Here is a 27887-nt window from a genome sequence, read left to right as displayed (position 1 = left end):
GCATAGGCTCACTACCGCTTCTGAACGCCCTCGCTCGTGATGGCCGTCAGTAGAGGTTCTATTTCTTTCCTCAACAGTTTCACGGCTGCCCTCGCCTTCTTCCGTACGCCGCCCATAACAGGCCGTGTGATCTGGAATGCGCCCGCGCGATACCTGACGCATACGACAACAACGAGAGGTATGCCCGGACCTGCCGCACGAGAAGCACACGCCTGATTCGACGCGCCGATTGAATTTTCCCGTCTGCCTGGATGGAGGCTCTTCACGTATCCGAATGCTCTTTACGAGCAGCTTCTCCAGCCGATCTAGACGTTCACTAAGCTCACTCATCTCTTTCCCGCTTTCTACACGCCGGACAATAGCGGTGTTCGTGCGGGTCACTTCCTCTAACAGCTCTTCTCTAGACGCTACCTCCACTGCCTCTTCGAATGTCTTGGGATCATGTGACAGAGCAAATCTCCTCATCGGATCGCGGAGCCCATTCAGAAAAATAGAGGTCAGCTGTTCCTTAAGGATTTCGCGTCTCACTTCACTTTTCGACGCCTCATCGCCATCAACGTCCCCAAAGGCCTCCACCACGAGCTTACGCAGTCGGCTTGCGAACGAGCGCACATTCTCACCAGCGTTCTGCCTTGCGCTCAGAAACTTCTCAAACTTCCTGTACGCCGGCTCAGTATCAAATCGTTTCAGCGCGAGCGCTTTAAACGATCTATACGAAGTTACGCCGGCCACCTCCTCATCCAACCACGCAAAGTCTAGAGCCGCCCCGACCGTCTTGCACCGCGCCATCCCGATTAACTGTTTCTCCTGCCATCCGCCTAGAGTACCAACCTGCTCTAAAATTTGGAGAAAATCCCTTAATTTGGGACCGTTGTCGTTCCCCGTGAACGATGGAATCACAGCTCCCAACAGCATCTGATTTGCTCCTATCACCCCTTCGTGAAGACTCGGTGATTCCTGCAGCGACATGTTGGCCCCTTTCTCCTCGGGTACGAGGGTGAACGGTCTCGCACCACAACTTCAGCAAAATCCCACCGCTGCCACCACTTGTGACGTTCCCACCTGTCGGGGGTCAGTCACAAAATCTACGGGTCCTGCTGAAGCGAGGAGGAATGAGCCAACAAGGCGGTAACCCGGCAAAACAATATTTATTCTTCTCTGCCTGAAGGCGTAACTGGTGGTCCGCTCACCGCTGGCTTTTAGGAGAACTGGTTGTCCGTCCGGCAGGTCGGGGCTCCCCTCCAATCGTCTCGCGTCGGCGGGCCGCGGCTGCTTCGGCTCTCCCGGGGTCTGCCTCTCTTCCCGGCGTCTCTCGGCTGGCGGTGCTGTGACGGGTCGAGGCCACAGGACTCTTGGGCGTTTCGGCTGGCGGCGCTTTGACGGGTCGAGGCCACAGGACTCTTGGGCGTTTCGGCTGGCGGTCAGTTTGCTACGGACGTTGGGGTCCGGCTTCGCTGACTATAGACCAGCGCGATATCTTGCGTCCGTTCGCCTCGCCCGTCTCTGCTCGACTTCCTTTGTCTCCCTGGCCCCGCCGCGTCTCTCCGGAGATTCCCTTTCTCTCTCTCTCTCTCTGGGTCATCCTCGCCCAACGGTTTTTCGTCGTCGCTGCTCACACAGCCGATCAAAGGCACCCGCCAAACTTCTAGGAATCCGCGGCTGTTACGACGGGAAGGCCGATGGCGCCGTTGGGGATGGGTCGAAGGGGATCAGGTGTCCCTCGGAGGGCGACGCTTCTCTGCAGTCAGTCCGTCCGGCGCCAGCCGCCGACCTCCTCCGCCACCTCGAGCCATTACGCAGCCCGTCGTGTCCGCTGCTGGTATGGTCGCCTGTCGGCCTGCACACACAAACGCTCAAACGAACCCGTCTTCGCGCGCCGGTGGGGGGGGGGGGGGGGGAGCACGGCGCAAACCGCAGGGAAGACTGCGGTTACGTAGGGCGCCGCGCGCAGCCTCTCCTCTTTAGCCGTCTGGCGGTCTTTGCACATCTGTCTTCTGCATCGGCCGCCGCCTTCCCCACCACCGTCTTCGCCGACATGACTGGGTCAATAAATTTGAAGGCAGGGAAAATGTCTTGGGCACTGGTCGCCTGGTTAGTTCTTTTTAGCAATGCTGGGGCCTCCCGTATGCGGCCCTTCACAATGACGACGGAGAGATCTATTGAACCATGGATTAGTTTTATCGTTTGAGATAGAAACCAAGGGAACATATTTGTAAACAAGATTTTACATCATATTCTTATAAAGCACCCAGTTCTGTTCGACAGACCTGTCCGCAAATGAGGCCAAGAATGTTTGGATAAAAAATCATTAAGAGCAACATTCATATCTTTATAATTGCCTCTACTATAATCGCGAATTTTCCTGGATGCAAGACCTCTGAATGCTAATGGGACATCAAGTTGTAGATGGCTAAGCTTATGATCACTAAAACCGTCAATGAGTAAGACTTTATTAATCGTTTCAAGCGCATTGCAGAAAGCTAAATCAAAATTGTTTGAGCCGCGAGTGGGTTGGTTAATTACCTGAAAGAAACTAAACTTAGACGTAATGTTGATAAGCTCTGTTGACGTGCGTCACGATGATGACAAATGTGACCAATCAATCTGAGGAAAGTTGAAGTCACCAACCAGGTAAATGAGTTCAGCTGGGCATTTTTGAATAGCTGAAGTAATACTGCTATGGAGTTTAGGGACGAATGAATGGTCTGAATCAGGCGGACGGTAGCAGACACCAACCAGTAATTTCACCGATGCTAATGTACAAGCAGCCCAGACTATCTCAAGCGAAGAGTCGGTATTAATGTGGAATGAATCTAACGCTTTTTTGATGGCAATAAGGACACCACCACCTCTTTTACCTGGGTGATCATATCGATATATGTTATACATATTTTTACTGGGAAAAATTTCGTTATCCGCTACGTCTGCGTGCAACCAAGTTTCCGTTAGTGCAACGATATCACTGTCAGAATCATCTAAAAAAGAACACACCTCCTCATGCTTAGGCAGGAGGCTTCGGATGTTAGTAAACAATAACGATAACTGTCGATTGGGGCCACATGACCTTGGCAGAGTCTTCGTGGGATAGCTGTTGCTGAGCTATCTCGTTGATAGGATGACAGAATTAGTCGCGCTATCATATACTTAAGTATTTTTGTCAATGTGCAGCTTATCAAAGTCCAGTTTGCCCTTCTTATCCTGGAGCTTGGCGAACTCAAGTAGCTTTTGCCGTGCTTGCCTGGTTGGTAAAGAAAAATCCCCTCGAATTGAATGATTAGACCCTTTCAGCTTATACGCCGAAGAAAGAATCCTTTTGGCCGATCTTTCTGTATAAAACAATGGAGGTTAGTAGGAAATCAGTGGACATTTTCATATAGGCCTTAACAAGGACATATTGGTTGATGGACAAAAAGCGGAAAATTTTCCTGGGGATTTTAATGGGTCCGAGCTAAAAACTTGCTCGGCCGACGGGAAAAATATCCGCAAAGCTTAATTTACATTTTCTGCTATTTAGATGTCTAGAAAGGAATAACTACAGCTGTTTACAGTGGTGTAGTTGCTTTGCCCAGTGCTGACTTTTTGACGGCTAAATGTACATAGGATCGCACGCTTCCAGGTTCAGCAAGTCTAACAAGCGCATGCGAAACAAAAATCAGGCTACAGAAACGCTACAAACGTACCAGAGGTCATGCAGCACCAACATTTTTGAGCGTACGTCCACAGAACGAAGAATTTCCACGTGCTTGTACACTCAAAATGTATGATCCACCGTTTGCCCCTCCGCGGTGGCTCAGTGGTTATTGTGCTCGGCTGCGGACCTGAAAGACCCCGGCCATGGAGATCGCATTCCCCGCCCCCCCCCCGCCCCCCCCTTCCTCCCCGCTCCTATTACTGGGTCCCTGGAGCCACCGGAATTAGAGAAGCTTTTGAACACATTTCCTCTGTAACTCAAAAATAACCTCATCGCCATCGCCGGGTTTTTCTCAGTTGTGTGGATGCAAGTTCACTCAATACGAAATCCTTCCAGCATCCTGGTTGTCCCTTGCTGATCAGCGAGCCTCTCTTCACAAATATGTCTCAAAGTGCGACCCTTGCGAAGGGCGCCCAGCTGAGCGGTGTACTGGAACATGATGCGTGAATGGACCATTCAAGGGTACTCGAGGATCGAAACTTGTAACAGCCGACCACTTGGCCCGACTCTTAGTGAACCGTCCAAGCTCGCTCCACAAATATATGGCAAAACCCATGCCTGGAAACCTTTCCTTACTCTCGTGATCAATGTTCTTAAAGGAAACAAATTGAGCTATAGCTTAGAAGGGTGAGGGTTCGGGCTAGTGGGTAGTCAACATGAGGATTCATAGCGCACACAATAAATAATAAATATTAATAACTAATAAATAAATAATAAAGTTCATTCAGTGGAAGTTTAGCGCTCGTGTTGTGTCCCCTCAATTGTGTGCGCTATGGATCCTCATCATGAGCTATGGGCTCCGTGCGCTGCAGTTTGGCGCGCGCGAGTGGCGCCACCTGGTTAACAGCGGTGGCGAAAGGCGGACGCAGCCAACGCAGTTCTCTGGTTCAGTTTGCAGTGAGCGAGGCGAGCGGTGAGGTGTTTCGTCCGAAGGCGAAAACAAACTTGGATAATTATGGGTGCTCTACCTACTGCTGTGTTTACCCAATGTCATAACAGCTATAGAAACACTGCAGTCAAGGTACCGAATATATTTAAACGCCTTTCTTGGACATCGTGCATGCTAGCTCATGCACAGAGGGTATGCTGGAAATGAGTGCACTGTGGAATTAAATTCATGAGAGTGAACTGGGAAAGGGTTTACATTGACTGGGGTGTTTTGAACGTGCCATCATTGGTAGGAGCTGCTGTATGTCTTTATGAAGAGCGAAGGAATGCGCTTAGTCAGTCACAGGAAATGGTCTCCGGTGAAGTTCTTGGAGCAAGCATCTGAAGTTTAAGTCTTCGTTTGTTATGCTCAACTGTGGTTCAGCGTGTCAATTTTGTTTCTAGTTTTTTTTTTTCGTGCGTGTGTGTATGCAGTGGGAGCGACGTCGTACTTCTGAGAGTGCTTATGTCGTTTTTCGCATTGTTTCACCTAAGCTTTTGTGTATTTATTTGCATCGTTTTATTTCCTTCAGTAGTTTAAAATTTTGTATCTTTATTTGTTGCATTTATGAGATCTTAAATCCTGTTCTAGACGAATAAAAAAATAGAGAGTGGTTCAAATTTCTCTCTATATATATTTCTTGGATTTCACAACATCACTAAACCCTTAAGTTCGGGAATTAATCCTTTGATTTTATTTACGTTTATCGTCCCAATGCAACGAAGACTATAAGGGGCGCAATAGTAGGAGGTTCCAGATAATTGCAACCACTTGGAGTTCTTTACGTGCACTGACATCGCGCAGTACGCGGGCCTCTAGAATTTTGCCTTCACCGAAATGCGATCGCCGCAACCAGGAACGAAAACGAGTCATTTGGGTCAGCAGCTGAGCACCATAACCACTGAGCCACCGCGGCGGCCTTTCTATAGTTAAGTATTTACCAAAAGAGAAATACAACCAAAATAATTCATGTAATTGGTGTCTTCATGAAATTCCTGAAATGAAAGTCCTCTTGAAGATACTTAACCAAAAACCCATCGTCTTTTTGTATGCTTTGAGCTATGCTTCTCTGAGAGGAATACACAAAGTAAAAAAGTGTCGATCCTACAGGATGTAGAGCACTATCATCTGATATATATGTGTAGTAAGTTTGCGTTTTTCGCATTTCTAGCCGACCATTCACATAGTCGATGTCACAGGCGATGTAAATTACATAGCTGATTTCAATATTAGGGTCAGAGCCTTGTTTCTCAAACTGTAAAGGTACTTAATTAATCTCAATAAGCTCAACTGCGCTGCCAGATATTGCAGTGCCGTCGGGACTGCAACACAATCATGGTTGCTCGGAATCGGTGATCAGCCCAACCTGAAAGCAATTGAAACGAAATGCAGCAGTGGTGGCGTCAAGGCTTTCAATGCGTTGAAATTCGCAGAGAAGAAGGCGTTGACTTAAAATGGCATCGCGGTCAGTGCGCGTCTGCTATGCGGCGCAGGGCCACCACGGCCAGCCTCGAGGGGGGCGCGCGCGCACTCCCTTCGAAAGACCGGCCGTGACTGAGCGTCCGGTTAACGCGGTGAGTGCCACGAGGCGGCGCTGGCGATGTGCTTGCTGCTGGCGCCACCATACCAGCGCACGGAACCCATAGCTAGTTTGTTAACTTGCCGCTCTGGCGTCATCGTCGCTGAAGACAGAAACAGCTAAAGTTGTCGCGGTTTTGTTTTCGTGCTTCCTCGGGATAAAGGAACGACGAAGACAGTTGCATCCAAAGTTCGGTATCAACCGTGAATATATCGCAGCCTCTCTGGCCTCACTCCTAGCTGTCGTAGAGCGCAGTCTAGCAAGTCTATTCTTATCTTTTATTGTGATGTTTTAAAACTAATGTGCAGCAGTTTAAATTTTCCGCGTTGGAAAGCAGCGTTGTCAGCATCGCCGCTCTGGCGTCATCGTCACTGAAGACAAAAACGGCTAAAGTTGTCGCGCTTCAAACGTATGCCGTTCACGTTGTTTCTCTGCAACATAAAAACTTTGTCCGACATAAAAGGTTAAAAAGTACTTTTACAATAACAACGCTTTGAGGTCAAATCTATGGGCAAAATAAGGAAGAAAGAAAAGCAGTCCTAACAAACCGAGTACTAAGCTATCCAATCCAAGCTAATCCAATTATGGCGGCGCATTCGCAGTGAATAGTTCACTTTCACGAACACATTTTTCTAGCGCACAAAGAAGCTGCGCATTGTACATCGGCGTCCTTTGGTGAGAATCAGCGAGTTGGTAGCGCAGCCATGGCGCACATCACTATGAACCAGTATCTTCAACAGGTGAGCATATTCGCACTACCTCGCCGTGCGCGTAGCACTGTGAGCAATCGTCGCTGTGCGGTAGCTTCTCTTACTGTCGATCGAGGAGTTCATGCGTAATATTTTTGCTCGCAGATCGATGAGGCCGTGCAGCATGGAAGAGGCAAGAAAGCCGCCGTGAGTCTTTTGATTGCTCCCAGCTTCGCTGCGAGCGCAACTTGACTGCATCGCCAACCTGCATGTCGGTCGTCGCTGTGCGTGGTGAAAGACTCAGCTTGCACCGCCATTCTAGATGAATATTGATGTTGACAGTCGTCCTTTAACCGCTTGCGCTGTGCAAGAAGGCACGAACCCTGGTGTGCTCGTACCTGGCGCAAACGCACCACCGTTACGGTTTCATTTCTACTCAAAGCGCGTGAATTGGACGGTGTGGCAAATCCCCAGCAGTCGTTGCCACCTGTTCCAGAATTGTGGTTGGGCTGGTTTCGCAGGAGCTGCTGTCCTGCAAGCACGCGCACAGCGCGAGCTCTCGGCTCCATGTGGAAGATCCCGAGCCTTCCGTGCAGCGTGTGATGGACTCTCCTTGGGACGACGTGGTCTGCCAACACCTCAGGTTTGCACATTAATTTTTTTGTATGTTCTCTGCTATCTTTTCATTCTCTTAAGACTTCGTTTTTGAACAGAAACCAGAACGTATGCTGCCAAAGCAACTACATGCGGTCTATGTGAGTTTTTCCCAGTATTCCTGGAGTAAAAGTGGGCACAAATCGTGGAAGTCAGTTGTCATGCTGGCTTTATTTCGCAGTGACACCATTTGTAGTATGGAGACATTTCAGGCAACGCGCCCTATCTTGCTTTTATTCCTTTCCTTTTTCTTGCTTTTTATTTTAACCCCTCTCGAGCTGAGCAGAGGGAGAGTAGTGACATTTGACTTATCGAGATACTTTCGTCAGGCTTCCTCCGCAGTAAGGTGATTCTGTGTTGTTTCCTTTCAGGTGCCTCTACCACATGAACAACTACAACTTTGTCGATGCATACAAGGAGCAAGCTGTCTTGGTGCAATATCCTTTGCTCCTGTGCCTGATCAGTATCTAGCAGCAGGTTACTGGTGATCGCTCCTAGTATATTGCTTGTGCTTTACTTGTAGGCCGTCATTCTTGTGGAGGTTGTGCTGTATAGCATGGGTTTGTGCAGTATGCCGTGTGGTGGAGTGGGTACAGTGTGACATGCGCAGGTGTTTCAGTTAGAAAGGGAAAACAATTCGGAAGAGATTTCTCTGAAGGTTGCTGAAGATATGTGGAGCAAGGGCTCATTCATGTATGGAGTATTCACTATTGGTGATTGTTTTGCTTTAGATGTAGGAACAGTGGGACGTATCACTATCACGCATTTTCATCATATCCACTGTCACAAAATCTTGTGGGATCATAGTTCATATTTAGTGCTAAGACGTGATGTAGTTTGTCTTAGAATTAGATTAGAATGAGGTTATGGAGTGCATCGTCAGTACTGTTGAATGCCACCCACAGCGTGACAAAAGAAGGGAAATAAACGCAGTTTTCAAACTATAAGTAGTACTTCCACAGTTGAGTTGTTTGCATAGTGTTCCTCACATGAGCTTTTCTTTTTTTGCTTGATGGCTCAGTAAGCATTTCATGCCCCTTGGATAAACATATGCGTCATTATCAATGAAATGGGAGTTGGAATGCATCTAAATTGAGTAGGCTCCTTTGTCAAACAGCTTACTCTATGGGCCATTCGGAGTGATTACAAATTATATGTGGAGGTGAAGCGAGTATGTAATGCGATGGAACATCGGTGTTTTGTATACCGAAACTTCGTATTGAGGCACCTCATGGAATTGTTCTATGATGCCATTGGCTGAGAGGTTATAGGCAGCCATGTGAATATACATAGTAAAGCAGGATTGTCAGCTGCCAAACAAGATTGCCCTCAACTTGACAGCCATTGTATGGCAGGTCTGTCAGTGGTGATAGTTGGAATTTTTCAGCTTTGTTGGGAATGTGTTCATAATTGGGAATAAAGAAAGGTCAGCTGTAGGACAGACTGCATCTCTAGTGTGTCTGCAAGTTTTAGCTGTCATTCTACATTTCCGGAGGGCCACAACAGTCTGCATTCTTGCTTGCAGTGGTGATGTGTTCAAACTTGTGAGGTTGTTCCGCTCTTGCATGCTGTGTATCATAACTCTGTGAGACTGAATTGTTCTGTGCAGTGCTGGTTGGCAGGCAAGGAAATAGGATATCACTGAGTCATGCGGTGCATGGCTCATGGGCCCCAAGAGCAGTTTGGTCTGTCGTGTAGAGTCCATTTTTGAGTCAGTTGCTACATGGACCTTGACTGCAGGCTGTGTTTTTCCCACCGCAAGTGTTTCACCAAGATCTTCCAGTCCCTCAAGGAAGAGAATTGGGCCCTGCCCATCATGTACACAGTCTGCCTTGACCTCCGGTTATTCGCCTCACAGGTGTGAATGTCCCACTCTTTCTTACTCGGAGTGTGAAAGAAGTGTAGTGTTGGCAAGAGCAGGAAGTGGGTTCAGTTGTGGCCCTGTTTGGCTGTTGTTGTTCCCCACTGCACACAGAAGCAACCTGTATAGTGAAGCCGACACCCTCCATTGACTTGGAAATGACCTTTTACCAGATGGTGTACCATAAAAAGTGGTGCTGATAACAGCACTTTTGACGGGACACCTTTTGATGGCTTTTATGGGACACTGCCACTGACAGCTTGAACAGCTGTCAGTGACGGGCACGTCATGATTGCAATGTGCTTGAATCACTGGATTCTCTATGTATAACTCTTGACATTGCAGACTGGGTACAGTTATAGCTGGCAAATTAAAGAGTTATGCCACTTTTAGAACAGTCTGGGGTTCATTTGAATGCTTCAAAAGAGCGGTTAAACTACCATGACATTGCCACAGTTGCGTAAAAGCTATGGCCAGAACAGTGAGCACAAGACTGTTTGCTTTGAGTAGCAAATAGATATACTATGTACAGTAGTGAACAAATGATAATTTCAGTTTTTTCAATTTTAACTTTTTTAACGCAATAAAATTTACGCACAAAGTTGGTGGCATGTGACAAAATCAGGCTTTTTGCACAACAGCAACGAATGTTTATCACCTTATGAAGCGACAATTTGTTCCTGCAGCATATTTATTGAATAACAGCTTTCTGCACTGTTTGAAGGTATCAGTAGTTTTACGTTTTTTTATTACAAAATGAGGCAGCAATTTTAAGAATGCCTTTTCACAATAACCTAATGCATCGATACTTCACGTGCAAGCCTTTTCTGGAAAATGCTACTTTATGCCGCCAAAGCTTGGAGTTCAGGAAGCTGTCATTGAACGTCTAGTCCATGGTCCCCACTCTTGCACCAGCTTTTCGATTTTATGCTAGGCACTGCTGGCTTTTTTATCACTCGGACGACGCGTGATGCTTATCCAAATATATTCAGTTGAAGTAATCTCAGTAGGATGGCTTAACCACTCCATAAGGTTCACTTCGTCTTCGTCTTCATTCAATCTTTCACAAGTGCAGAAAAGGGCTTCAGGTCATAATTGTTTTGAAACACTTATTAAAATCCCAGAGTCTTACTTGTGAACAAAAGGATATGATATTTCAATTGTTTGTATAAATTGAAAATATCATGGATATGAAAGACCTATTTTCTATTTCTGAATATATTATGAAGCAATAATGCCCTCTTCTTGTGTCAGTTGTTGAGGGCATAACTGTATGCCTTAAGCTCCTTTCTTGTTTTTGTCCTCTTATGGGCGCTTCCCACTGCGTTCGTTTTTTGTCTGTTCTAAATAATTTTTAACTTGCTGTCATTCTCATGCGATATATTTGGCAGTTAAATGTATTACTCCATATTTTCATAAGTAGTGGGCGGAGTGTGAGGTCAACTTAACGTCATCAAGATGCTCAAACGCAGTTGTGCATGGCCACGACTACGGGAGGAAGCACCATTAGCTCTCACTTGATTTGAGAGTAGCAAAGTCCACGCCTTCACAAGATTTTAGGAGGTATAGGCTCAAAGGAGGTTTGGTTTTTCGTCTTCGCAGAAGACGCGCCAGAACGACCAGCCAACCTGTCGAGAAAGACGCAATTTGTGCGAGCCTAAAAGCTCTATACTGACTGTTATCGACATTTCAGAAGATTTGGCCAGGGTATCGGGCTCTACAGTAACTTAATGGACTATTTGATGTCCCGTGTAATGTGCTGAACTAAACAACAGGAGCCCAGCTCAAACATCACACAACTGTTTAAAGGAATTGGGTTTCCAGAGTGATTTAGATAAAGGAACACCTGGTGTGGATAGGTCACGAATGGAGAAGAGCAAATTCATTAGGCGAATCGAAGTTCTTGTCGTGCGGAAATGATGGGATTCGTTGTATACGTTTCCCCAAACAAAATTTATATGGCCCTCGTTATCAACTTCCCACGTTAAACAACAGAGGTGGTAACGTAATGGCGTAGGGCTGACTCTCAGCTTGTGGAGTTTTCTTCCTTGGCTGAATTCAAGGTACCATAAGCGAAGAGACAAACGTTTTGCAATCTCGCTGATAGTGTGATGGCAGCTGCAGCCACCACCACCTCTGCCGCGGCTTGCGCAATGCTGCGAGTGGGGTGGGGAAAGTAGGGGAGGCGGAGGCACTGCGGCCGAACAAGAGGAGAGTGTGGATAGCTGTGTCGCCGTCGCCCGACATGTGTGAGTGACAGGCACCAGAATCACGCTAGCAACTGTGTGGCGGTGATAGATATGCACTGATCGTGCCGTGCCTTTTTTCTGTGTACTGTTATATTTCTTTGCTTTTCAGCTAGAATTAGAGAAAACCTAGCGCCAAAAACATGCAAACAACAAGGACGAACGACGACGAGACATAGCGCTTGTGTCTCGTCGTCGTTCGTCCTTGTGGTTTGCATGGTTTTGGCGCTAGGTTTTCTCCAATTTAAGTATGCATGAACTAGCCCAAAAAGAGGTGTTAATGCAAATTTTGAGCTAGAATTGTTGTAGTGCCACGTGGTGTGACGTTCCGAAAGCGAAAGCAGTGGAGATTCACCGATGGCGCTGGAGCACGGCTAGCTGTGTCAACGGCAGTTACTTGTGATCGTAGACATTCCCCTCATGTCAATTCGTGCTTTATTGTCATTAATATTTTCTACCCAATTTCGTAACTGAGCACAAGCTAACAGATAGTCAGCGCAACGAGTTCGTTATATCAAAGTAAACCGTCACAATACCTGCGTTACATGGAGGTCTCAAATACACGCGCTTCAATGGAGGTGGCGTTGGGGAATGAAGAAACATTGTATTATCGAGGAATTGGCTATATGAAGGTTCGTTACATCCAGATCTAAATGTATGGGTTCTGGTGCAAGTTAAAGTGCCCTGTGCAAGTGCTTATAGGCATTATATAAATTTTTGCGCCAGAACAAAGCACCAGTAAAGATGCAACTGTCTGCATGGGGAATGTTGTCTTTTGTGATGCGAGCATCTCAGGGTCTTGTAGTTGTGTGGCACTTTCATGCCGCTTTGGAATTGGTAGTTTACTGTGCTCTGTATTTGCGCTCCATGATGCAGGCTGGAGGGGGCAGGTTAACTGGAAAGGGAAAGTGCAAGGTTTATACCCCTGTCACATGGTTGTCTTGAAGTCTTGAAGCCTATCGATTCAAAGGCCAACTGAGCATTGCTACAGGGGCAACTCTGATGGCCATCGAGTCAGTAGTCTATCAAATTAGCGGAGCAGCTTGGAACTCTATCGAGATTTCCAGCCTTTGAGCGGCGGCTGCATGCACTCTTGGACACTGAGCACTCGCAGCAACGTGCTGGGGAATAAAAATCAGTGTTATCATCTTTCAAAAATGTGGAACTTCAAAATATGCAACTTATTTTCCAGAAAAAAAGACAAGCCGGGCGACAAAACACTGCTGCAAGTGTAATACCATTGTTGCCAGTGATGCAAAAACAACCAACACCAGCTACCTCAAAAGTCTGTGAATGCTACCACAGCTTGTCCAAGACAACAAAGTTCATTTCAAGAGTGATTAACACTACTGTAACGAATAAACATATCATTTTTAACCACTGCAGGTTAAACTTGTTGGTTGATTGCCAGCATGTCTGCAAAATTATTGATGGTGACGGTGGTGCCATGTCACCTTGGTGGGACATGATGGAACCTCTCGATGGTGATCGAGTTTGCCATGTAGCAGTGGTACAACTCCTTCAAGTTTGTTAGCGATTAAGAATCTAAGGGGCTCTTGACTCAGTATTGTTTGAAACTGCTTGTGTGACAGTGGTATTGGATGTTAATGGTGGTGATTGTGGTGCAACAGTGTCGCAAGTATTTTGCTTAGTGTGTTCTGCACAGTATGTGCTTTACTTGCAGTGAGCTTACTTGCAAGCACCAGAATGAAGTGGATGCGCATGCATTTGCACTTGCTCACCTAGGAGGCAGAAACTTGGGGGCTAACAGAAAGGCTTGAATTTGTATTGAGGACAGCATAGCAAGATATATGGAAAGGAAAATAATGGCGGTATTGTTAAGAGACGGGAAGAGAGCAGTCTGGCTCAGGGAACAAATGCGAGCTAACGACATTCACACGTAAATAAAGAAAAAGAAAATAGGCTTCAGCAGTGCTTGAAATGCATTGAACAGATAGCCAGTGGTTTCTTAAATGTGACAGAGTAGACTTTAAGTGAAGGGCATATGAGATTGGGAAGCTTGTTGAAATGTGAGCGATGGAGTGTGGCAATGTGGCGCAGGAGAGTGCTGTTTAGAGGTCACTTAGGTTTTGTCCTGCCTTTTGTGTAACCAGGGGTTGTGATGATGATGATCAGATATCGCACATACAAGCACTATGTGTAGTGTGTATGCTTAAGCTCAGAAATGTTCATAATATGGGCATGTTACGCTCACGTTCTGTCTCCTCCCCCCAGGCTGACACGCAGCTCTCCAAGAAGAGCAAGGGCAAGCCCGGAGAGACCCTGGAAAAAGCGGCTGAGCTACTCATGGGCTGCTTCAGAGTCTGTGCCAGTGACAAGTCAGTCCATGCCCTACACACATGCACCTGGCTTTGCAGTCTTTTCTCATTTGAGCTTTGCAGGCTTTCTGATGGAAAATCTCATGGGCACCTTTTTTCCATGTTCAGTGATGAATGAAGGTATGGACGCTTACGCATGTGCTGTGACCAGCATAGCTAACAAAAAGTGCCTGTTTTTCTTTCATAACATATGTAAACATATAACTGGGCCATTTAATTGTGGTAAAGCCTCAAATATATAGTTGAACCTTATTGTAAAGAAGTTGAAGGGGTGTGGCAATTACTTGGCTATAGCCTGTGTTGACCGAGCTTCCAAGGGGAGTTACCATTCCTACTCTATATCAATTCTTTTGTTATAAACCATTTTGTTACAACGAGGTTATAACAAGGTTCGTTATAAAACCACATAAAGCCACAGTGGTATATATGTACTGGTAAAGACACAAATCAGCTTTATGACGCAAGGTACATTCAGAGCTTTGACACATCAACCATCTGTTGAAGGGGAGGGGCCAAAGACTCGCTTCCCAAACATACCACCACTGAAAAGCTGAACACTAAGTGGGTGGGTGGAAAGCGCTTGTACCCATTAGAAAATCGGCGGGTACCAACCGGTGATCCGGAGTACCCGAGTTTGAACCCGACCGCGGCGGCTGTGTTTTTATGGAGGAAAAACGCTAAGGCGCCCCTGTGCTGTGTGATGTCAGTGCACGTTAAAAATCCCCAGGTGGTCCAAATTATTCCGGAGCCCTCCACTACGGCACCTCTTTCTTCTCTCACTCCCTCCTTTATCCCTTCCCCTACCGCGTGGTTCAGGTGTCCACCGATACATGAGACAAATACTGCACCATTTCTCTTCCACACAAAAACCAATTATTATTATTATTATTATTATTATTATTATTATTATTATTATTACCAACCGGCAGCTCTGACGGCCGAACACCGCATCTCCTACATGTGAGGCGGATGCTGAAACCTTTAGCCGACTGCTCTGGTTGTAGGGTACTTTCGATGTGCAGCACATGGATAGCAGAGGTGTTTGAGGGATGTGGTGAATGAGGAAATAGGTATCAAGGGCATGGATGGTGGGGGCAAATGAGTATGTTTTACTTTCTGAATTGATTTCACAAATTTTATGCTCTTGTGCCAAATACTACACATGAGCATAATAAAGGAATTGCATTTATTTTCTTCTTGCTGTTTATGAGAGCTTGGTGACAAGCATTTCAAGACGGTGTGCAGTGGCATGGTTTTAATGCAGTGGCAGTGTTAGTTGGGAAGCACATTTGAAGGCTCTGTTTCATTGTCGATGCAGTCGGTCATCCCTGGAGAACTCAAAGCGGCGTGGAATGCTCAACCTAGTCAACCAGCTGTTCAAAATATACTTCAAGGTGAGTGTCAGTGACTTGACTTTTGCCCATGGCCATCAATCTTGATGTCCATTTTGTGGGCTTTTATAACTAACTTCTTCTGTAGTGTTTAATGCCTACATGTCTCTGCACCCTTTTAATTCCACAGACAAAATTTTCCTGCCGCCTGTCATAGTGCTGTTGGAAAAAAAAACATGAATGAGTTTTGAACTTTAATTTTTATTTAAAAGTTTTTCAGATGTGGCATCTGATTAGGTCCTGTCTCAAACGGCTATTTCTGCACACAGTGCTTGTCTTATTCACCTGACCAGCACAGTGATGTACTGTTGCATGTAGTGGCACCCTAGTAAAGGTGATAGATCTTTGTCTTGTTGACCATGGCAGCGTCATCTCTGAAGGCAAAAAAAAACCATGTGCAATGGACTGAAGTGCCAAGAGGGAATATGGGCACCTGACTTTTGACAGGCATTGTCACTGCAGTTTGTGCAGTGAATATCCTGTGGTTAGTTAAGCTTTGATGCAGAGCTGAGAGTTAATTATTTTTCTCCCGAAAGACGTGGGTTCGATCCCGTGTACTGTGCAATGCCAGTGCAAGTTAAACAACTCCAGGTGGTTGAAATTTCCAGAGCCCTCCACTATGGCGTCCCTCATAGTTGAGTCGCTTTGGGACGTTAAAACCCATACACCCAAACCCATTCTTTTTCTTTTGAATGAACGGGGTGGTTACTGTCACTGAATGAGGAAACATTCCTCTTTTTGCTATTTCCGAGCTAATTTTGCGTATCAGCTTGACAGTTCATCATGCTAGACAGTTTTTTACTTGAGCAGTCAGTAGTGGCGCGACACGTGATGTACAATGGCTCGGTCAAATCAGGGCTTGCAATTTCAATAGGAAATGTTTTTTCTGCATATAGGTCTCTCAAGAAAATCGGAAATGGAAGCTACTGATGTGTATGTGCAATCTTGATGCCCACACCGTGCTCTCATGGCCTTGGTTTTGAGCTTGCAACATGTACTCACTCGTGTATTTGCCTATGGTAGAGGGCATACTAGACACTGGCCCCATTGAGTGCTTGACAGGTGCTGCATTATCATTTTGTCATTATATAACTGTCATATAGGAGTTGGAGCGAGACGAGCTGGTGATAATGTTGCCAGTGCACTTTCTGGGGAATACGTTACCGTCAATATGCCTGCTGGTATCCTGTAAACTCCATCACAAGGAAATTTTTTTTAGTGACTGCAGAGGCGTCTTTGAAATGCCACTGCTCACTTTTTCAAGGCACTTATTCAATGGAGACAGTAAAAAACTGGATTTATGCTTTTTCATGCATTTTTGTAATGGTATTGAGTGCGGCTTAGTATCATGTATTCACTGAGAACACAAAGTCTAAGACCCCAGCTTCAAAATTGTGTGCATTAGAAGTTGTATGATGGAATCACGGTTGAGTTGAACTCTTGGATGATGCGAATTTGTAAAATTCCCTGGCTGGTGTGCATTGAAGTGGTGTGAATGCTCTCTCGCACCACTTTGCTGACGCCGTGATCGCCAGTCATGCGGTATGCACTGAGAGCAGTGAGTGGCAGCTTGCTGTCCATGCATCACTGACATCGCAAGAGAGCAATGGCATGCAGCCGTAAATAAGTCCCGTAAGCTGTAAACAAATCTGCATCTCCTGTGCTTTTGCACGCGGATTTCGTTTGTTTTGGTGATATGAATTTCGGAAAATACAAATATTTTCCCTGACTCAGTGAGATTTGTATCATCGAGATTCCACACTGTAGCTAAATTTATGTCAGGTTTCATATTGCTGGTATTGCTCACTTTGCATACACTGTGCACATTTTGCTGTGATACTTATAAGATGTGCTTTGACAGTGCAGCTAGAATTGCTAAGCTGCTGTTGCAAAAGTATTAACCAAGATTGTGCCTAGTTCACTTCTGTTTTTTGACATGAAATAATTAGTCTTTTTTGCTTTAACTCGTCCATGTTCAGAACTCCCTACAGACTTCACTTGAAGAATTTGTTAAACACTCAAAGCGGCATCTGTGGCTGCAGAGCCGCATTCAGGCATCGTGCGAATGCTAAGCAGTCACTTGTCAGTGAACTCTATGCGAATTTCAGCTCTGTGAGATCTACTCCAGCTAGTATCGCATATCTTGCAGATTATAAGGCACATCCATGAAGCAGGAAAAAGCCACTGGAGTAGTGTGCCTACACTGATTGAAAAGTGGCTTTATTGACTCTTGTTCAGGCGAAAGCGGAAATTTCATATCATGAAATTCTTTGATGCGGGAAGGACTTGAAGTATGGAGAGACACATAGCATGGTAGCTACTGAGGAGGTTGTGTGACTTGGGAGCCATGTTGTTGCTGCACCAAACAAACGAGGACGAAGAAGAAGGAGGACAGAACAAGTGGGCAGTGCAAAAGGATAGAAAATTGGTCAAGTTGGTATGGATCCATAGATCCTTAGATAGGAAATTGGCTTAACTTTCAGTCCAGTATGCTGTGTGTATCCCAGGTCAAGACACCTTTCAGTTTTTTTTAATCATAAATTAAAACTGTTTTTCATCTGCCATCTTGCTGCGAATGGATAATCAGATCATGGGTCAAGAAATTAGCACTGTTTTTTTAGACATGTTGTAGTTAGATCCTGTGCCTTTTGAGCCAGCAGTTGGCTGTTATTTCTGTGTAACTGGCAGTGTAGAACTTTCTACTTCTAGAAGTGCTAATGAAACTGGACAGCGTGGTTTTCCTCAAATTAACCTGCTCTTAGCCAAGTAATTTCGTTGCAGTTGTGCTACTCTGGCTGTCTCATGTATGGATATGCATGAGTATCCCGTAACTGAAAGGGAACATTGCTTTATACTAGTTAGGCTCTTGACAATCTCCACAGAATCTTTGCGCTGCTCCATTGCTTGACAAGCTGTTGGCATATGCAGTTGGTCGTGTGGCAGTGCTCATCCAATAGATTCATCATCATCACCAGCCTGACTATGCTCACTACAGGGCAAAGGCCTCTCCCATGCCTATCATATTAACCCTGTCCTTTGTCAGCTGTTCCCACCCTATGCCTGCAAACTTCTTAATCTCATCTGCCCACATAACTTTATGCTGTCCCCTGCTCGCTTGCCTTCTTTTGAAATGCAGTCCATTACCCTTAACTTCTACCGGTTACGTTGCCTTTGCATTACATGCCCTGCCCAAGCCCATTTCTTCATCTTGATTTTGACTCGGATGTCATTAGCAAGCGTTTGTTCCCTCACCCGCTCTGCCCTCTTCCTATCTCTTAATGTGTTGATAGATTGGCACTTCAGAAACTTATTAATGCCTCGCGTGATGCTATTGAAGTCCATATTATGGGGGTCGCTTTGGAATCTTAAAAAATGCGTGTTTTATGTGTCAGGTTTAGTGGTGCATAAGAATCTAAGGCTGTCATGCGCCTGGATGTTTTGGCAATTGTTGTATTCGCTTGTATGCCTTGTCTTTTAATCTGTCCTGAAGTATAATTGCTAAAATCAGCCGGGAAGTGCTGTAAAAAATTTTCTCGTGAACCATGGTGCCTGTGCATTGCGGGAAAACACACTTACAGTGGTCAATTTTCTTAATTACGGTTTTCTGTCTGCTGTTAATTATCGAGCTTCCACCCATGCTCAGATAAGTGCCAGACCTCTTTTTTTTCTTGGCATTTTTAATTTCCTGAAAAAAAAACGAAGCAAGTGTCCATCATGCAATTAGTATATCCCATGTCCGGGAGAATTTCAACACAGCAGACACATCAAATGCCCATTGCTCGCTAACTTCACAGTGCTTATCGTGGAGAGAAAAGGAAGGGGGGTGAGAGTGAATGTGGCAATGAGATCATTTAGACAATACGCCGAAGCTCAAGGTCAAGCAGTTTCCAAAGTAATCCAGCAAGGGAAACCCCTGGAAGCCATCACGGCAACACGTCCTCAACTTTGTGTTCAAAGCGTGGGTGGCAGTATCAAAAGGTGTGATGTAGGAACCCTTCAAGGCATTGCCGCTTGCCTGGATGGCAGCGAGGACAGAGCACTCTGTCAGGCCAAATGTTTAGGGGAATCCCCCAACGTAGAGCAGATTTGTAATAAGGGAGTAATTACTCATTGACATCCACCCGAGTGCGGTATGGCTGTGCTGGGGCGGATGTCAATGAGTAATTACTCCCTTATTAGCACTCTGTCAACGCCCAGTGGGAGTGGGATCGCCATACTTGCCTTAAGATTGCAGCGCCCTTACCAACAGGTGCTTGGACATCATGCTTTGTTCGGATTATTAAGAGTTGTTAAGAGTTCTTAAGAGTTGATGATCAAGATTAGCCGTGTTTTAATCACCCAGTTTATCGCATCTTCTAAAAACTGTTCCCTTCTTCCTCTGTCATTTGCTGTGTTTACGCAGTACCGAGCCCCCTCTCCACTGCCCTCTTCTTCGGTGGTTGCCATCTTGAATTTAATGATCAGCCTTGTCTTCGAACCAAACAAGGACACACTCCACCATGTGCTCATTCTGGATTTCTCATGCCTGTACCTAACAAGCACCCATCTCCCAATATTTCATGATTATCCTGATATTTTAAGTGGGTGCTTGCTTAGTATTTATATGGCGAATACTTGCCTTGCAGAAGAAATTCTTCACAACTGTTTTATCTATTTTGGCCCCATTTATTTTGTTGCACCCCTAAGACCATAGTGCAGGTCAGGACATTGGTTGTGTTTCAAATTTGTGAAGTTTAAATTTCTTGTATATAAATTTTCTTCGCACTCTAGATATATCAGTGGACACTGCATCGCAAAAACTATAAACCTAAATTTATGCTTTGGGAAAAAAAAGTTCCAAGAATGCAATGAATGTTGAACCAGTCTTCCGCCACATTTTCTTAATTTTGTAGCCTTTGCACTGGATTCAGAAGAAAAACCTTATATTAGAAGACAATTTTCGAGAGAGATAATGCAGAAATCTTGAGAGAGTAGTCACAAGATTATCTCTTGATATGGTAAAAGAATTTCATGCAAATGCATTGAGAAATAAAAACCTTTTTGCTGAAAGCCACATCACGCATTAAGCGATGAATGTGCCACATTACAATTCGGCTCAGCAATGTAATTGCAGCTCGTGTCTCAGCGCAGTCATTGGTGGCCCCAATTTCGTGCAGTGCATAGAACATTGTTGTTCCCTTTTTGTTTGGAGTTCATTTTGGGCGATGCGAACGTGTAATGATTAAAATGTGCTACTTTTCAGATCAACAAGCTGCACCTATGCAAGCCCCTGATCCGAGCCATCGAGAGTTCAGCGTTGAAGGACCACTTCAGCATATCCCAACTGGTCACATACAGGTGAGAGTTTGCTGGGCATGGCCTTATTTCTAGGTAGACACCGTTACTGAAAGTGCACCTTTTGGGCTGTGTGACGTCCAAACACGGAGTTGTAGAGGCTCTTCATAATGGTTAGTCTTAGTTATGTTTTTATTGCCTGGCATTATTCGTGCAGATCAATATTCCATCAATGTTGAGTGGCGCAGATCGCACGATGATATTAGGGTTGCCATAGTTGCGAATTGTATGGGGCCTGTTCAGTGGTCCTTTAAGTAATTAGTACACCTGTGAGGTGACTGCACCACATTGCCCTGATCTTGGTGGGATGTGTCGTCAACCAGCTGCGCTATTTAATACAGCGCAATCCTGTGACTATCTCCATTGCTCTGAGCCTTGTGCAAGCAAGTGCATAAGGAAGCGGGGCATACAGTAGAACCCCTCTGTAGTAAAGTTACTCAGACCAGCAAAAATGTTTACTATGTCAGTGTCGTTATTATATCAATTGTTGGATGGTGTAGCACTGAGGGTGCGGTCTAGTAATTTGGTTGCTTACTAAACACATGGTTTTGAATTAGAAAAGAAACACTTGGAGATACCTTCTATCTTGCTCTTGTCGTCACATAGTGTACTAATGATTTATATTCATTTGTCACATTTTATGTTGTCACGTTCTCGATTTTGTGTAATTCTAGTGGAATTGCCGTATTTGCATGAATATAATGTGAGGCAGGGCGGGTTGTATTCATATGTAAACCAAACATTTGTGTGAACATGGCATTGTCTTCTTCACCCTCAGCGTCACTTGGAGGAAAAACTAGTGAAGAAACACGCGCCACACAATCAAGTGTAGCAAGACTGCTCATGCAGTGCTGCCAGGGCACACCACTGCGCCTCTGCTTCTTTCTTCTTCTTCTTCTTGCTGTTGCTTCATGCTTCGTGCTGCCCAGTCCTGCTTCCCCATGTGCTGTGAGTCCTGCTTCCCCATGTGCTGTGAATGTCTGCCCCTTTTTTTCCCTTCCCTACTCCTCACTGTAGTTTTACTGTAGCGAAAACCTAACTCTCTCTCTGTGTGCATGCAGCCCATTGTGCCTTAGGGGGTGCAGGCTGGGCAACATTATTTTTCTTTATTTTTCTCTGCCCACACTAATATATGTGTGTGCGTGTGTGCATGGGTGTGAGAGGGAGAGAGATAACAAATTAATGCTTGGTTGCACGAGGTCGTCACAAGGTCGCTCGGGACAACCTGCAGTGGCGCACCGCTTAACTGCTGCCCTACAGCGCCAAGAGCGGTATGAGGACTCCCAGGGCTTTATGAATGTTAATTAAGTAGAGAAAGACTAATTCTGCATATATGGGCATTAACCCATTAGCTATTGCATCAGACCCTTAAGGCGGAGCACGGGCTGCGGTACGGCAGCGACTGCCTTTACGAAATTGTCGTGCATATCAGAAGGGGTTTAGCAGCGTTGCGGCAGTGGCCATGTAGAATACATACCATGCAGAGGTAGAATTGCCAGTTGCGTGCCATCGGGTTACATCATGCTGCAATGTGCATGACTACGTTCACAAAGTGAGAAGGTGGGCTTACACCTTCTCATAGGTGTAAGGTGTTTCTCTTAGGTGTTTCTGCCGGCTTTTTTCTTCCCCATGTGCACCATGCGCTTTGCCTCACAGTCCCAAGGCCTTCGAAAAGTTGGGTTTTCCTTGCAGCTAACAAGACGGGTGGTTAAGCCATCTCAGAAAGTGCTGCTTTATTGTCTAAAGTTAATAATCTTTTATCTCCGACTGTCAGCCTTGCGATTATGCCGTTACTGTCTGTGCCTCTGAGATGTCCTACACAGAGCGCATGCTGTGACGTCACCATTCTGCGAGAAGTACAGTCATGAGCATATGGGAAGGATTGAAGTTTGAGCATTCATTTATTGACTACTCCATAATTATGTGTAGCAGGCACAATTTTTTATATACTTTCTAACTAGTTTTTGTCTTGTTGCATAATATCCAGAACTCGTCAAATCTAGTAGAGAAATAGGCAGAAAATTCGCAGCTTTGTGCAAAAAGTTTGTTCCCCCTTACTGCTCATGACTGTGCTTTGCCATGGACAGATGCTCTTTACTATAACCGTTTCTTTATTAAAAAGGTGCATAAACAAAAAGCACAGTTTTCTATGTAAGGTGCAGTTTCACAGTGCTATATACGAGTTCTGCTGTATTGTACAGAGTTTCCGTTTTTTGCACACTTTCATGATGCAGTATTATTCATAGTTCAGCATGCCTGTCAGAATCTGATTTTAAGCATGGGCTTAAAATCAGGAATGTTTTGAAAGCACTTTCTTTAATGTATGGCTTGTTACTATAGCTTTTTTGTTCTCACAGCAGTGCCATATCAGCTTCATTGCCGTAGCTGAAGTTGCTGGTGTGCTGTTTCACTGTTCAGGTACTACGTGGGGCAGAAGGCAATGTTCGACAGCGACTTCAAGAATGGTGAGTAGTTTTGCTAGCGACATAGCTTCGCCACCTTTGTTCAGTGTGCTCTTTCACATGTATATACTAGAGTTTCAACCTTATGAAGGGAGCCAACAGTCATCGAAACCAAGGTGCATAGGGGAACGTTTTTTTTTTTAATGTGTTGTGCTTATCAGTGGGATAATATTACTTAGATTAATAAATCACTTAAAGAAAATTACTTATAAAGCAGCAGAAAAAACAACCATGCCGCCGGTGGGATCCGAACCCACGACCTCCGAATATCGTGTCCGGTGCTCTTACCAACTGAGCTACGATGACGACTGTCCAATCTTCTCTCGTGGGTATTTATGTTTATTTGGTGTACGCGAACCTTGAGAGTGTTCACCAGCGCCACCCTCGACCATAGCGGCGGACGTAGCATGTCCTGTATTACCGCGAGCGTGACGTGGAACGTCATCTAACGGCGAGGGCGGAAACTTTGCGAGAGCCCTCTTAAGCAACCTGTGGCATGAAGACTGCCAGAACCGAGACCCTCGTTAAGCTATTAGCAGACAAGGTAAAGTAAATGAGGGGCCCGTTTGACAAACTTTTGAAGGGAGCCAACAGTCACCGAAACCAAGGTGCATAGGGGAACGGTAATTAATTTTTTAATGTGTTGTGCTTATCGGTGAAATAATATTACTTAGATTAATAAATCGCTTAAAGAAAATTACTTATACTTGGTGAACAGTTTTCCAGTTGCTGGTCAAAGCCTCCACGGTGGCTCGATGGTTATGGTGCTCGGCTGCTGACTCGAGAGACGCGCAGGTTCGATCCCGGCCGCGATGGTTGCCGGCGAAATGCTAGAGGCCCGTGTACTGTGAGTTGTCAGTGCACGCTAAAGAACCACAGGTGGTCAAGATTATCCGGAGCCCTCCGCTACGGTGTCCCTCATAGCCTGAGTAACTTTGCGATGTTAAACCCCATAAAAACAAGAAAAAAAAATGCTGGTCAAACTTTACAATATTCCACCATTCTGATAAGTAAAGGTTGCAAGGAAGCGTTACGCTTTAATAGATGCTGACCACACCACAATACAGGGATTTTGCTGTTTTGCTACACCGTTAATGCACTGGTTAGAGAAATATGCGGCGTTAGTGACGAGGGTAAATCTGAGTATGACCACAAGTGGAGTCATGCAACAAAGTGTCAATGGGGGCAGCAAAAGAAACATGACTAGGAGACAGGGCCCGCACATTTCTGTTTTTGCCTCTGCTTTCTGCAAACAGGAGAGTCAGGCAACAAAGTGTCTATGGGGGTTGCAAAATGGCAACAAAAGAAACATGATTAGGAGAGGGGCCCACACATCTCTGTTTTTTGCCTCTGTTTTCTGCATACAGGAGAGTCAAAGTAAGCTTTCAGCAAAAGCTTATTTCTTGATGTGTTTACATGAGGTTTTTTCAAGCATATTAGAGACAGTTTTACATATATACTATATGATTACAATATTTCACTGTTATATCACCACGAAATTATTTCCTAATATATATTTTTCTTCTGAATCTTATGAAAAGGCCGCTGAGTTAAGAAAATGTCACGGAAGTCTGGTTCAACATACACTGCATTCCTACTTGCTTGACACAGGTCATGACATTCTTAGAATTTTTCTTTTTTGCAAAGTACAAAGTTAGGTTCTGAATTCTTGCGGTGCAGTGCCTGTACACAAAACTAAAATAAAATTTCTTACAAGAAATTTAAACTTAACTAATTTGAAAAAGAATCTCTTGACCTGCACTGTGGTCCTAGGAGTGCAACAAAACAAATGGTCAACATAGTTAAAACAGCCATGGAGAAATCTGCTCCGCAAGATTAATATTCAGGCAGAAATCCGTAATGGAGAAAAACTCCCATTGCTCGAGCGTTTCCCTGCAGTGGAGAGCTTCTGCGGTTCATGAAACAATTTATTTTAGATCACTTCATGGTTGATTCCAGCAATGAAACTTCGGGAAGCCAGCCAACGATCACCAGAAACCAAGAACAGCATAGGGGAATTTTTTTTCTGGTGTTGATCATTGGGAAATTGGTATTGTAATTACTTTATGCCTTAATGATACCTAACTGATTGGTAAGATGAAGTAGGGGTGGACCGTCAACTTTAGCAGGTTCTTATTTCTGAGAGGCCTCACATAAGTTTTCTTGGTAATGTTAAAGGGCCCCTGAAAGGGGAGTTTGAGCTTGGCTTTAAAATGCTTGCACTATGTAGAGTACAGGCCACCAAGCGTCCATGCCGCGTACGAGACCTCAAAAGCAAGCGGGAAATTTCCAGTACATTAAAAAAAATTCTCGCTTTCGTACCTCGCGGTGATGCGTGGTGCCCGGCTTTCACGCGAAAACCTGGCATTCGACGTCACATCGTGCAAGTGACGTCAGCAGCCGGGGATTATTATTGGTTCACAGCACCAAATTCTTTCAGACGCCACGCGCTACCGCGGCCACGGCCACTCCGCATGTGCTGCAGCTGGCGGAGGTAGGGAAGGGGCCGAGTAGGTTGGGTTGGCGGCGGAGAGCCGCCGTTTTGGCGTGCGGGAGGAGAGCGAAAGGCGCGAAGACACGGAAGTTCAAATTTTGTCTGCATATAACTCAGCTTCCACAAAACGCATTAAAATCATTTTTGCGGGAGGATAATTATGAAGCGGCATTGTTTAACACCCCAGACATATCGCAACTTTATTGAGAGCCCCTTTCTGGGTCCCCTTTAATGCATACTGCTGGGGAGACTCATCTAAAATCCACACCTGTGAAAGGAAAAAGTGCTGGAAATCCCCCCACCCCCTCTCCTCTTGTTATAACACTGCATTTGTACTGTTGGCCTCCAAAAAATTGAACCTCCAGCCTAGGTTTGTTTTTTTTACTTGTACTGTTGTTCTTGGATTATAAGCTGCAACCTCTTGACACAATGGTGTGCTCATAACTGATATTTTATCATAACTTTTCTGCATTCTCTTTTGTTGTTCACCTAATAAAGGGGCTCATAAACACATCCTTTGATGGAAGTCTCAAAATATGTCAACTGTGGAGGGCTGTCACTTGTAGAATTATCACACGTCTAATTGCCATTGATTTTTGACGTGCGTTTAAGCCAGTTATCGGCGACATAGGTGCACAGCTTGCTGTGTGTGTTCTGCTTTCCTTGCCATTCGTGGCACTGCAGGAATCCAGGTAATGGGTGTTATGTAGCAGATACAATGCATTAACAACATGGTGAGACAGATGGGACTTTTAAAAGAAATGGTTAACATGAGCAAAGTGGAAGTTTGGGCTAGTTGATAAGGCATGATTTATAGAGGGGCTTAGCGTGAGTGAAAAAAGAACATGAGAGGGACACAGGATAAGTACTAATCGTCTTGTGTCCCTCTCATGTCCTTTTTTCACTCACGCTAAGCCCCCTCCAAATGGTGAACATCTTTTGCATTGTAATGTTGCACACCCCTGGTATAGAGGGCTCCTTTATTTGGATTGGCATGTGACTTGACGTTTGAGAGCAGGCTTGCTGTGTTCAAAAAAAATGTTTCAGGGTCTTTTAAAGGGGGCATGCGGCTTTGAAATGGCAAAAAAATTGCCCTAATTTTCTTTTTAAATTGCTGTATCCGCTTGTATGCCTGGTATTTTATTCTGTCCTAAAGCTTCATTGCTAACATCGACCGGGAAGTAGTCTGAAAAAAATTCCTTCGTGAACTGCGTCGGCTGTGCATTGTTGGGAAACGCTTGCACAATGGGCATTTTTTTTCTTCACGGTTTCATGCCTGGATATTCATCTTGCGGAGCAGATTTCTTCCCGTGTGTTTTATCAGTTCTGAGGCCGTTTATTTCGTTGCACTGCGAGGAGCAGAGTCCAGGTCAAGACAATATCTATTTTAAAATTTGAGAATATTGAATTTCTTGTATGAAATTTTTTCGTCACTCTAAATATGTGAATGCAGACAGCATCTCAAAAATTCAAAACCACAATTTGTGCTTTGAGAAAAAAAAAAAAAAATTATTGTCTTGATCTGTAGCACTGCAGTAGGAATGCAGTGAACATTGAACCAGCATTCTGCCACATTTTCTTAAAAAGGAGTATAGACACCTAATTTTGGTGGCATGTTTTCTTCTCTACAATGATGCAGAAGACACCACTGTGCATGAATCACCATGTGGTATTTGCCTACGGCCGCTAAATAATTTATCTTATTTTTCTGTCATCCTGTTTAGCTTTCGGTTTCAACAGCCGAACGATGGCTATGACGTCAAAGTGTGGTTATATGTCACGTGGGGCATGAAAAAACTGCGATGTAATACCTCACGTGGCGAATGACCACACTTTGACCTCAGAAACATCGTTCGGCTGTTCAAACCGAAACTGAAACAGTGCAAGAAAGAAATTCAATTATAAATTATTTAGTGGTCATAGGAGAATACCATGTGGTAATCCATGTATAATAATTGCTTAAGCGTCATTACAAAGAAAGCACTCACCCAAAAGTTAGGTGTCTGCTGCCTATACTTTAACTCTGCGGCCTTTTCACAAAATTCAGAGGGAAGATATATATATTAGAAAATTATTTTCTGGTGATATAACAATGAAATTTTGTGGTAGTAGTCACAAAACTATTTCTAATGTGCTAAAAAAATTTCGTGCAAACGCATCAAAAATAAAGATATTTTTTGCTGAAAGCCGCGTCCCTCCTTGAGATCTGTTGCTCGGCA

At 44.9% G+C, this 27887-nt stretch overlaps 1 protein-coding gene across 1 annotated transcript in view; it reads left to right on the top strand.

Moving 5' to 3' along the window:
• Window positions 1-6745: 6745 nt before the first annotated feature.
• PCID2 (PCI domain-containing protein 2) overlaps window positions 6746-27887 on the top strand; it is a 62889-nt gene continuing 41747 nt past the window's right edge. The window contains exons 1-9 of the mRNA XM_077657582.1: window positions 6746-6938; window positions 7053-7094; window positions 7409-7530; window positions 7913-7978; window positions 9303-9399; window positions 13884-13987; window positions 15306-15381; window positions 20621-20715; window positions 23131-23177. Of these exons, the coding sequence (XP_077513708.1) occupies window positions 6903-6938; window positions 7053-7094; window positions 7409-7530; window positions 7913-7978; window positions 9303-9399; window positions 13884-13987; window positions 15306-15381; window positions 20621-20715; window positions 23131-23177 (685 nt within the window). The 5' untranslated portion in view covers window positions 6746-6902. The remainder of the gene's footprint in view (window positions 6939-7052; window positions 7095-7408; window positions 7531-7912; window positions 7979-9302; window positions 9400-13883; window positions 13988-15305; window positions 15382-20620; window positions 20716-23130; window positions 23178-27887) is intronic.

This window comes from Amblyomma americanum, chromosome 3, assembly GCF_052857255.1.
Source record: "Amblyomma americanum isolate KBUSLIRL-KWMA chromosome 3, ASM5285725v1, whole genome shotgun sequence".
NCBI classification, from domain to species: Eukaryota; Metazoa; Arthropoda; class Arachnida; order Ixodida; family Ixodidae; genus Amblyomma; species Amblyomma americanum.
This window is presented reverse-complemented; position numbering and strand designations above follow the sequence as displayed.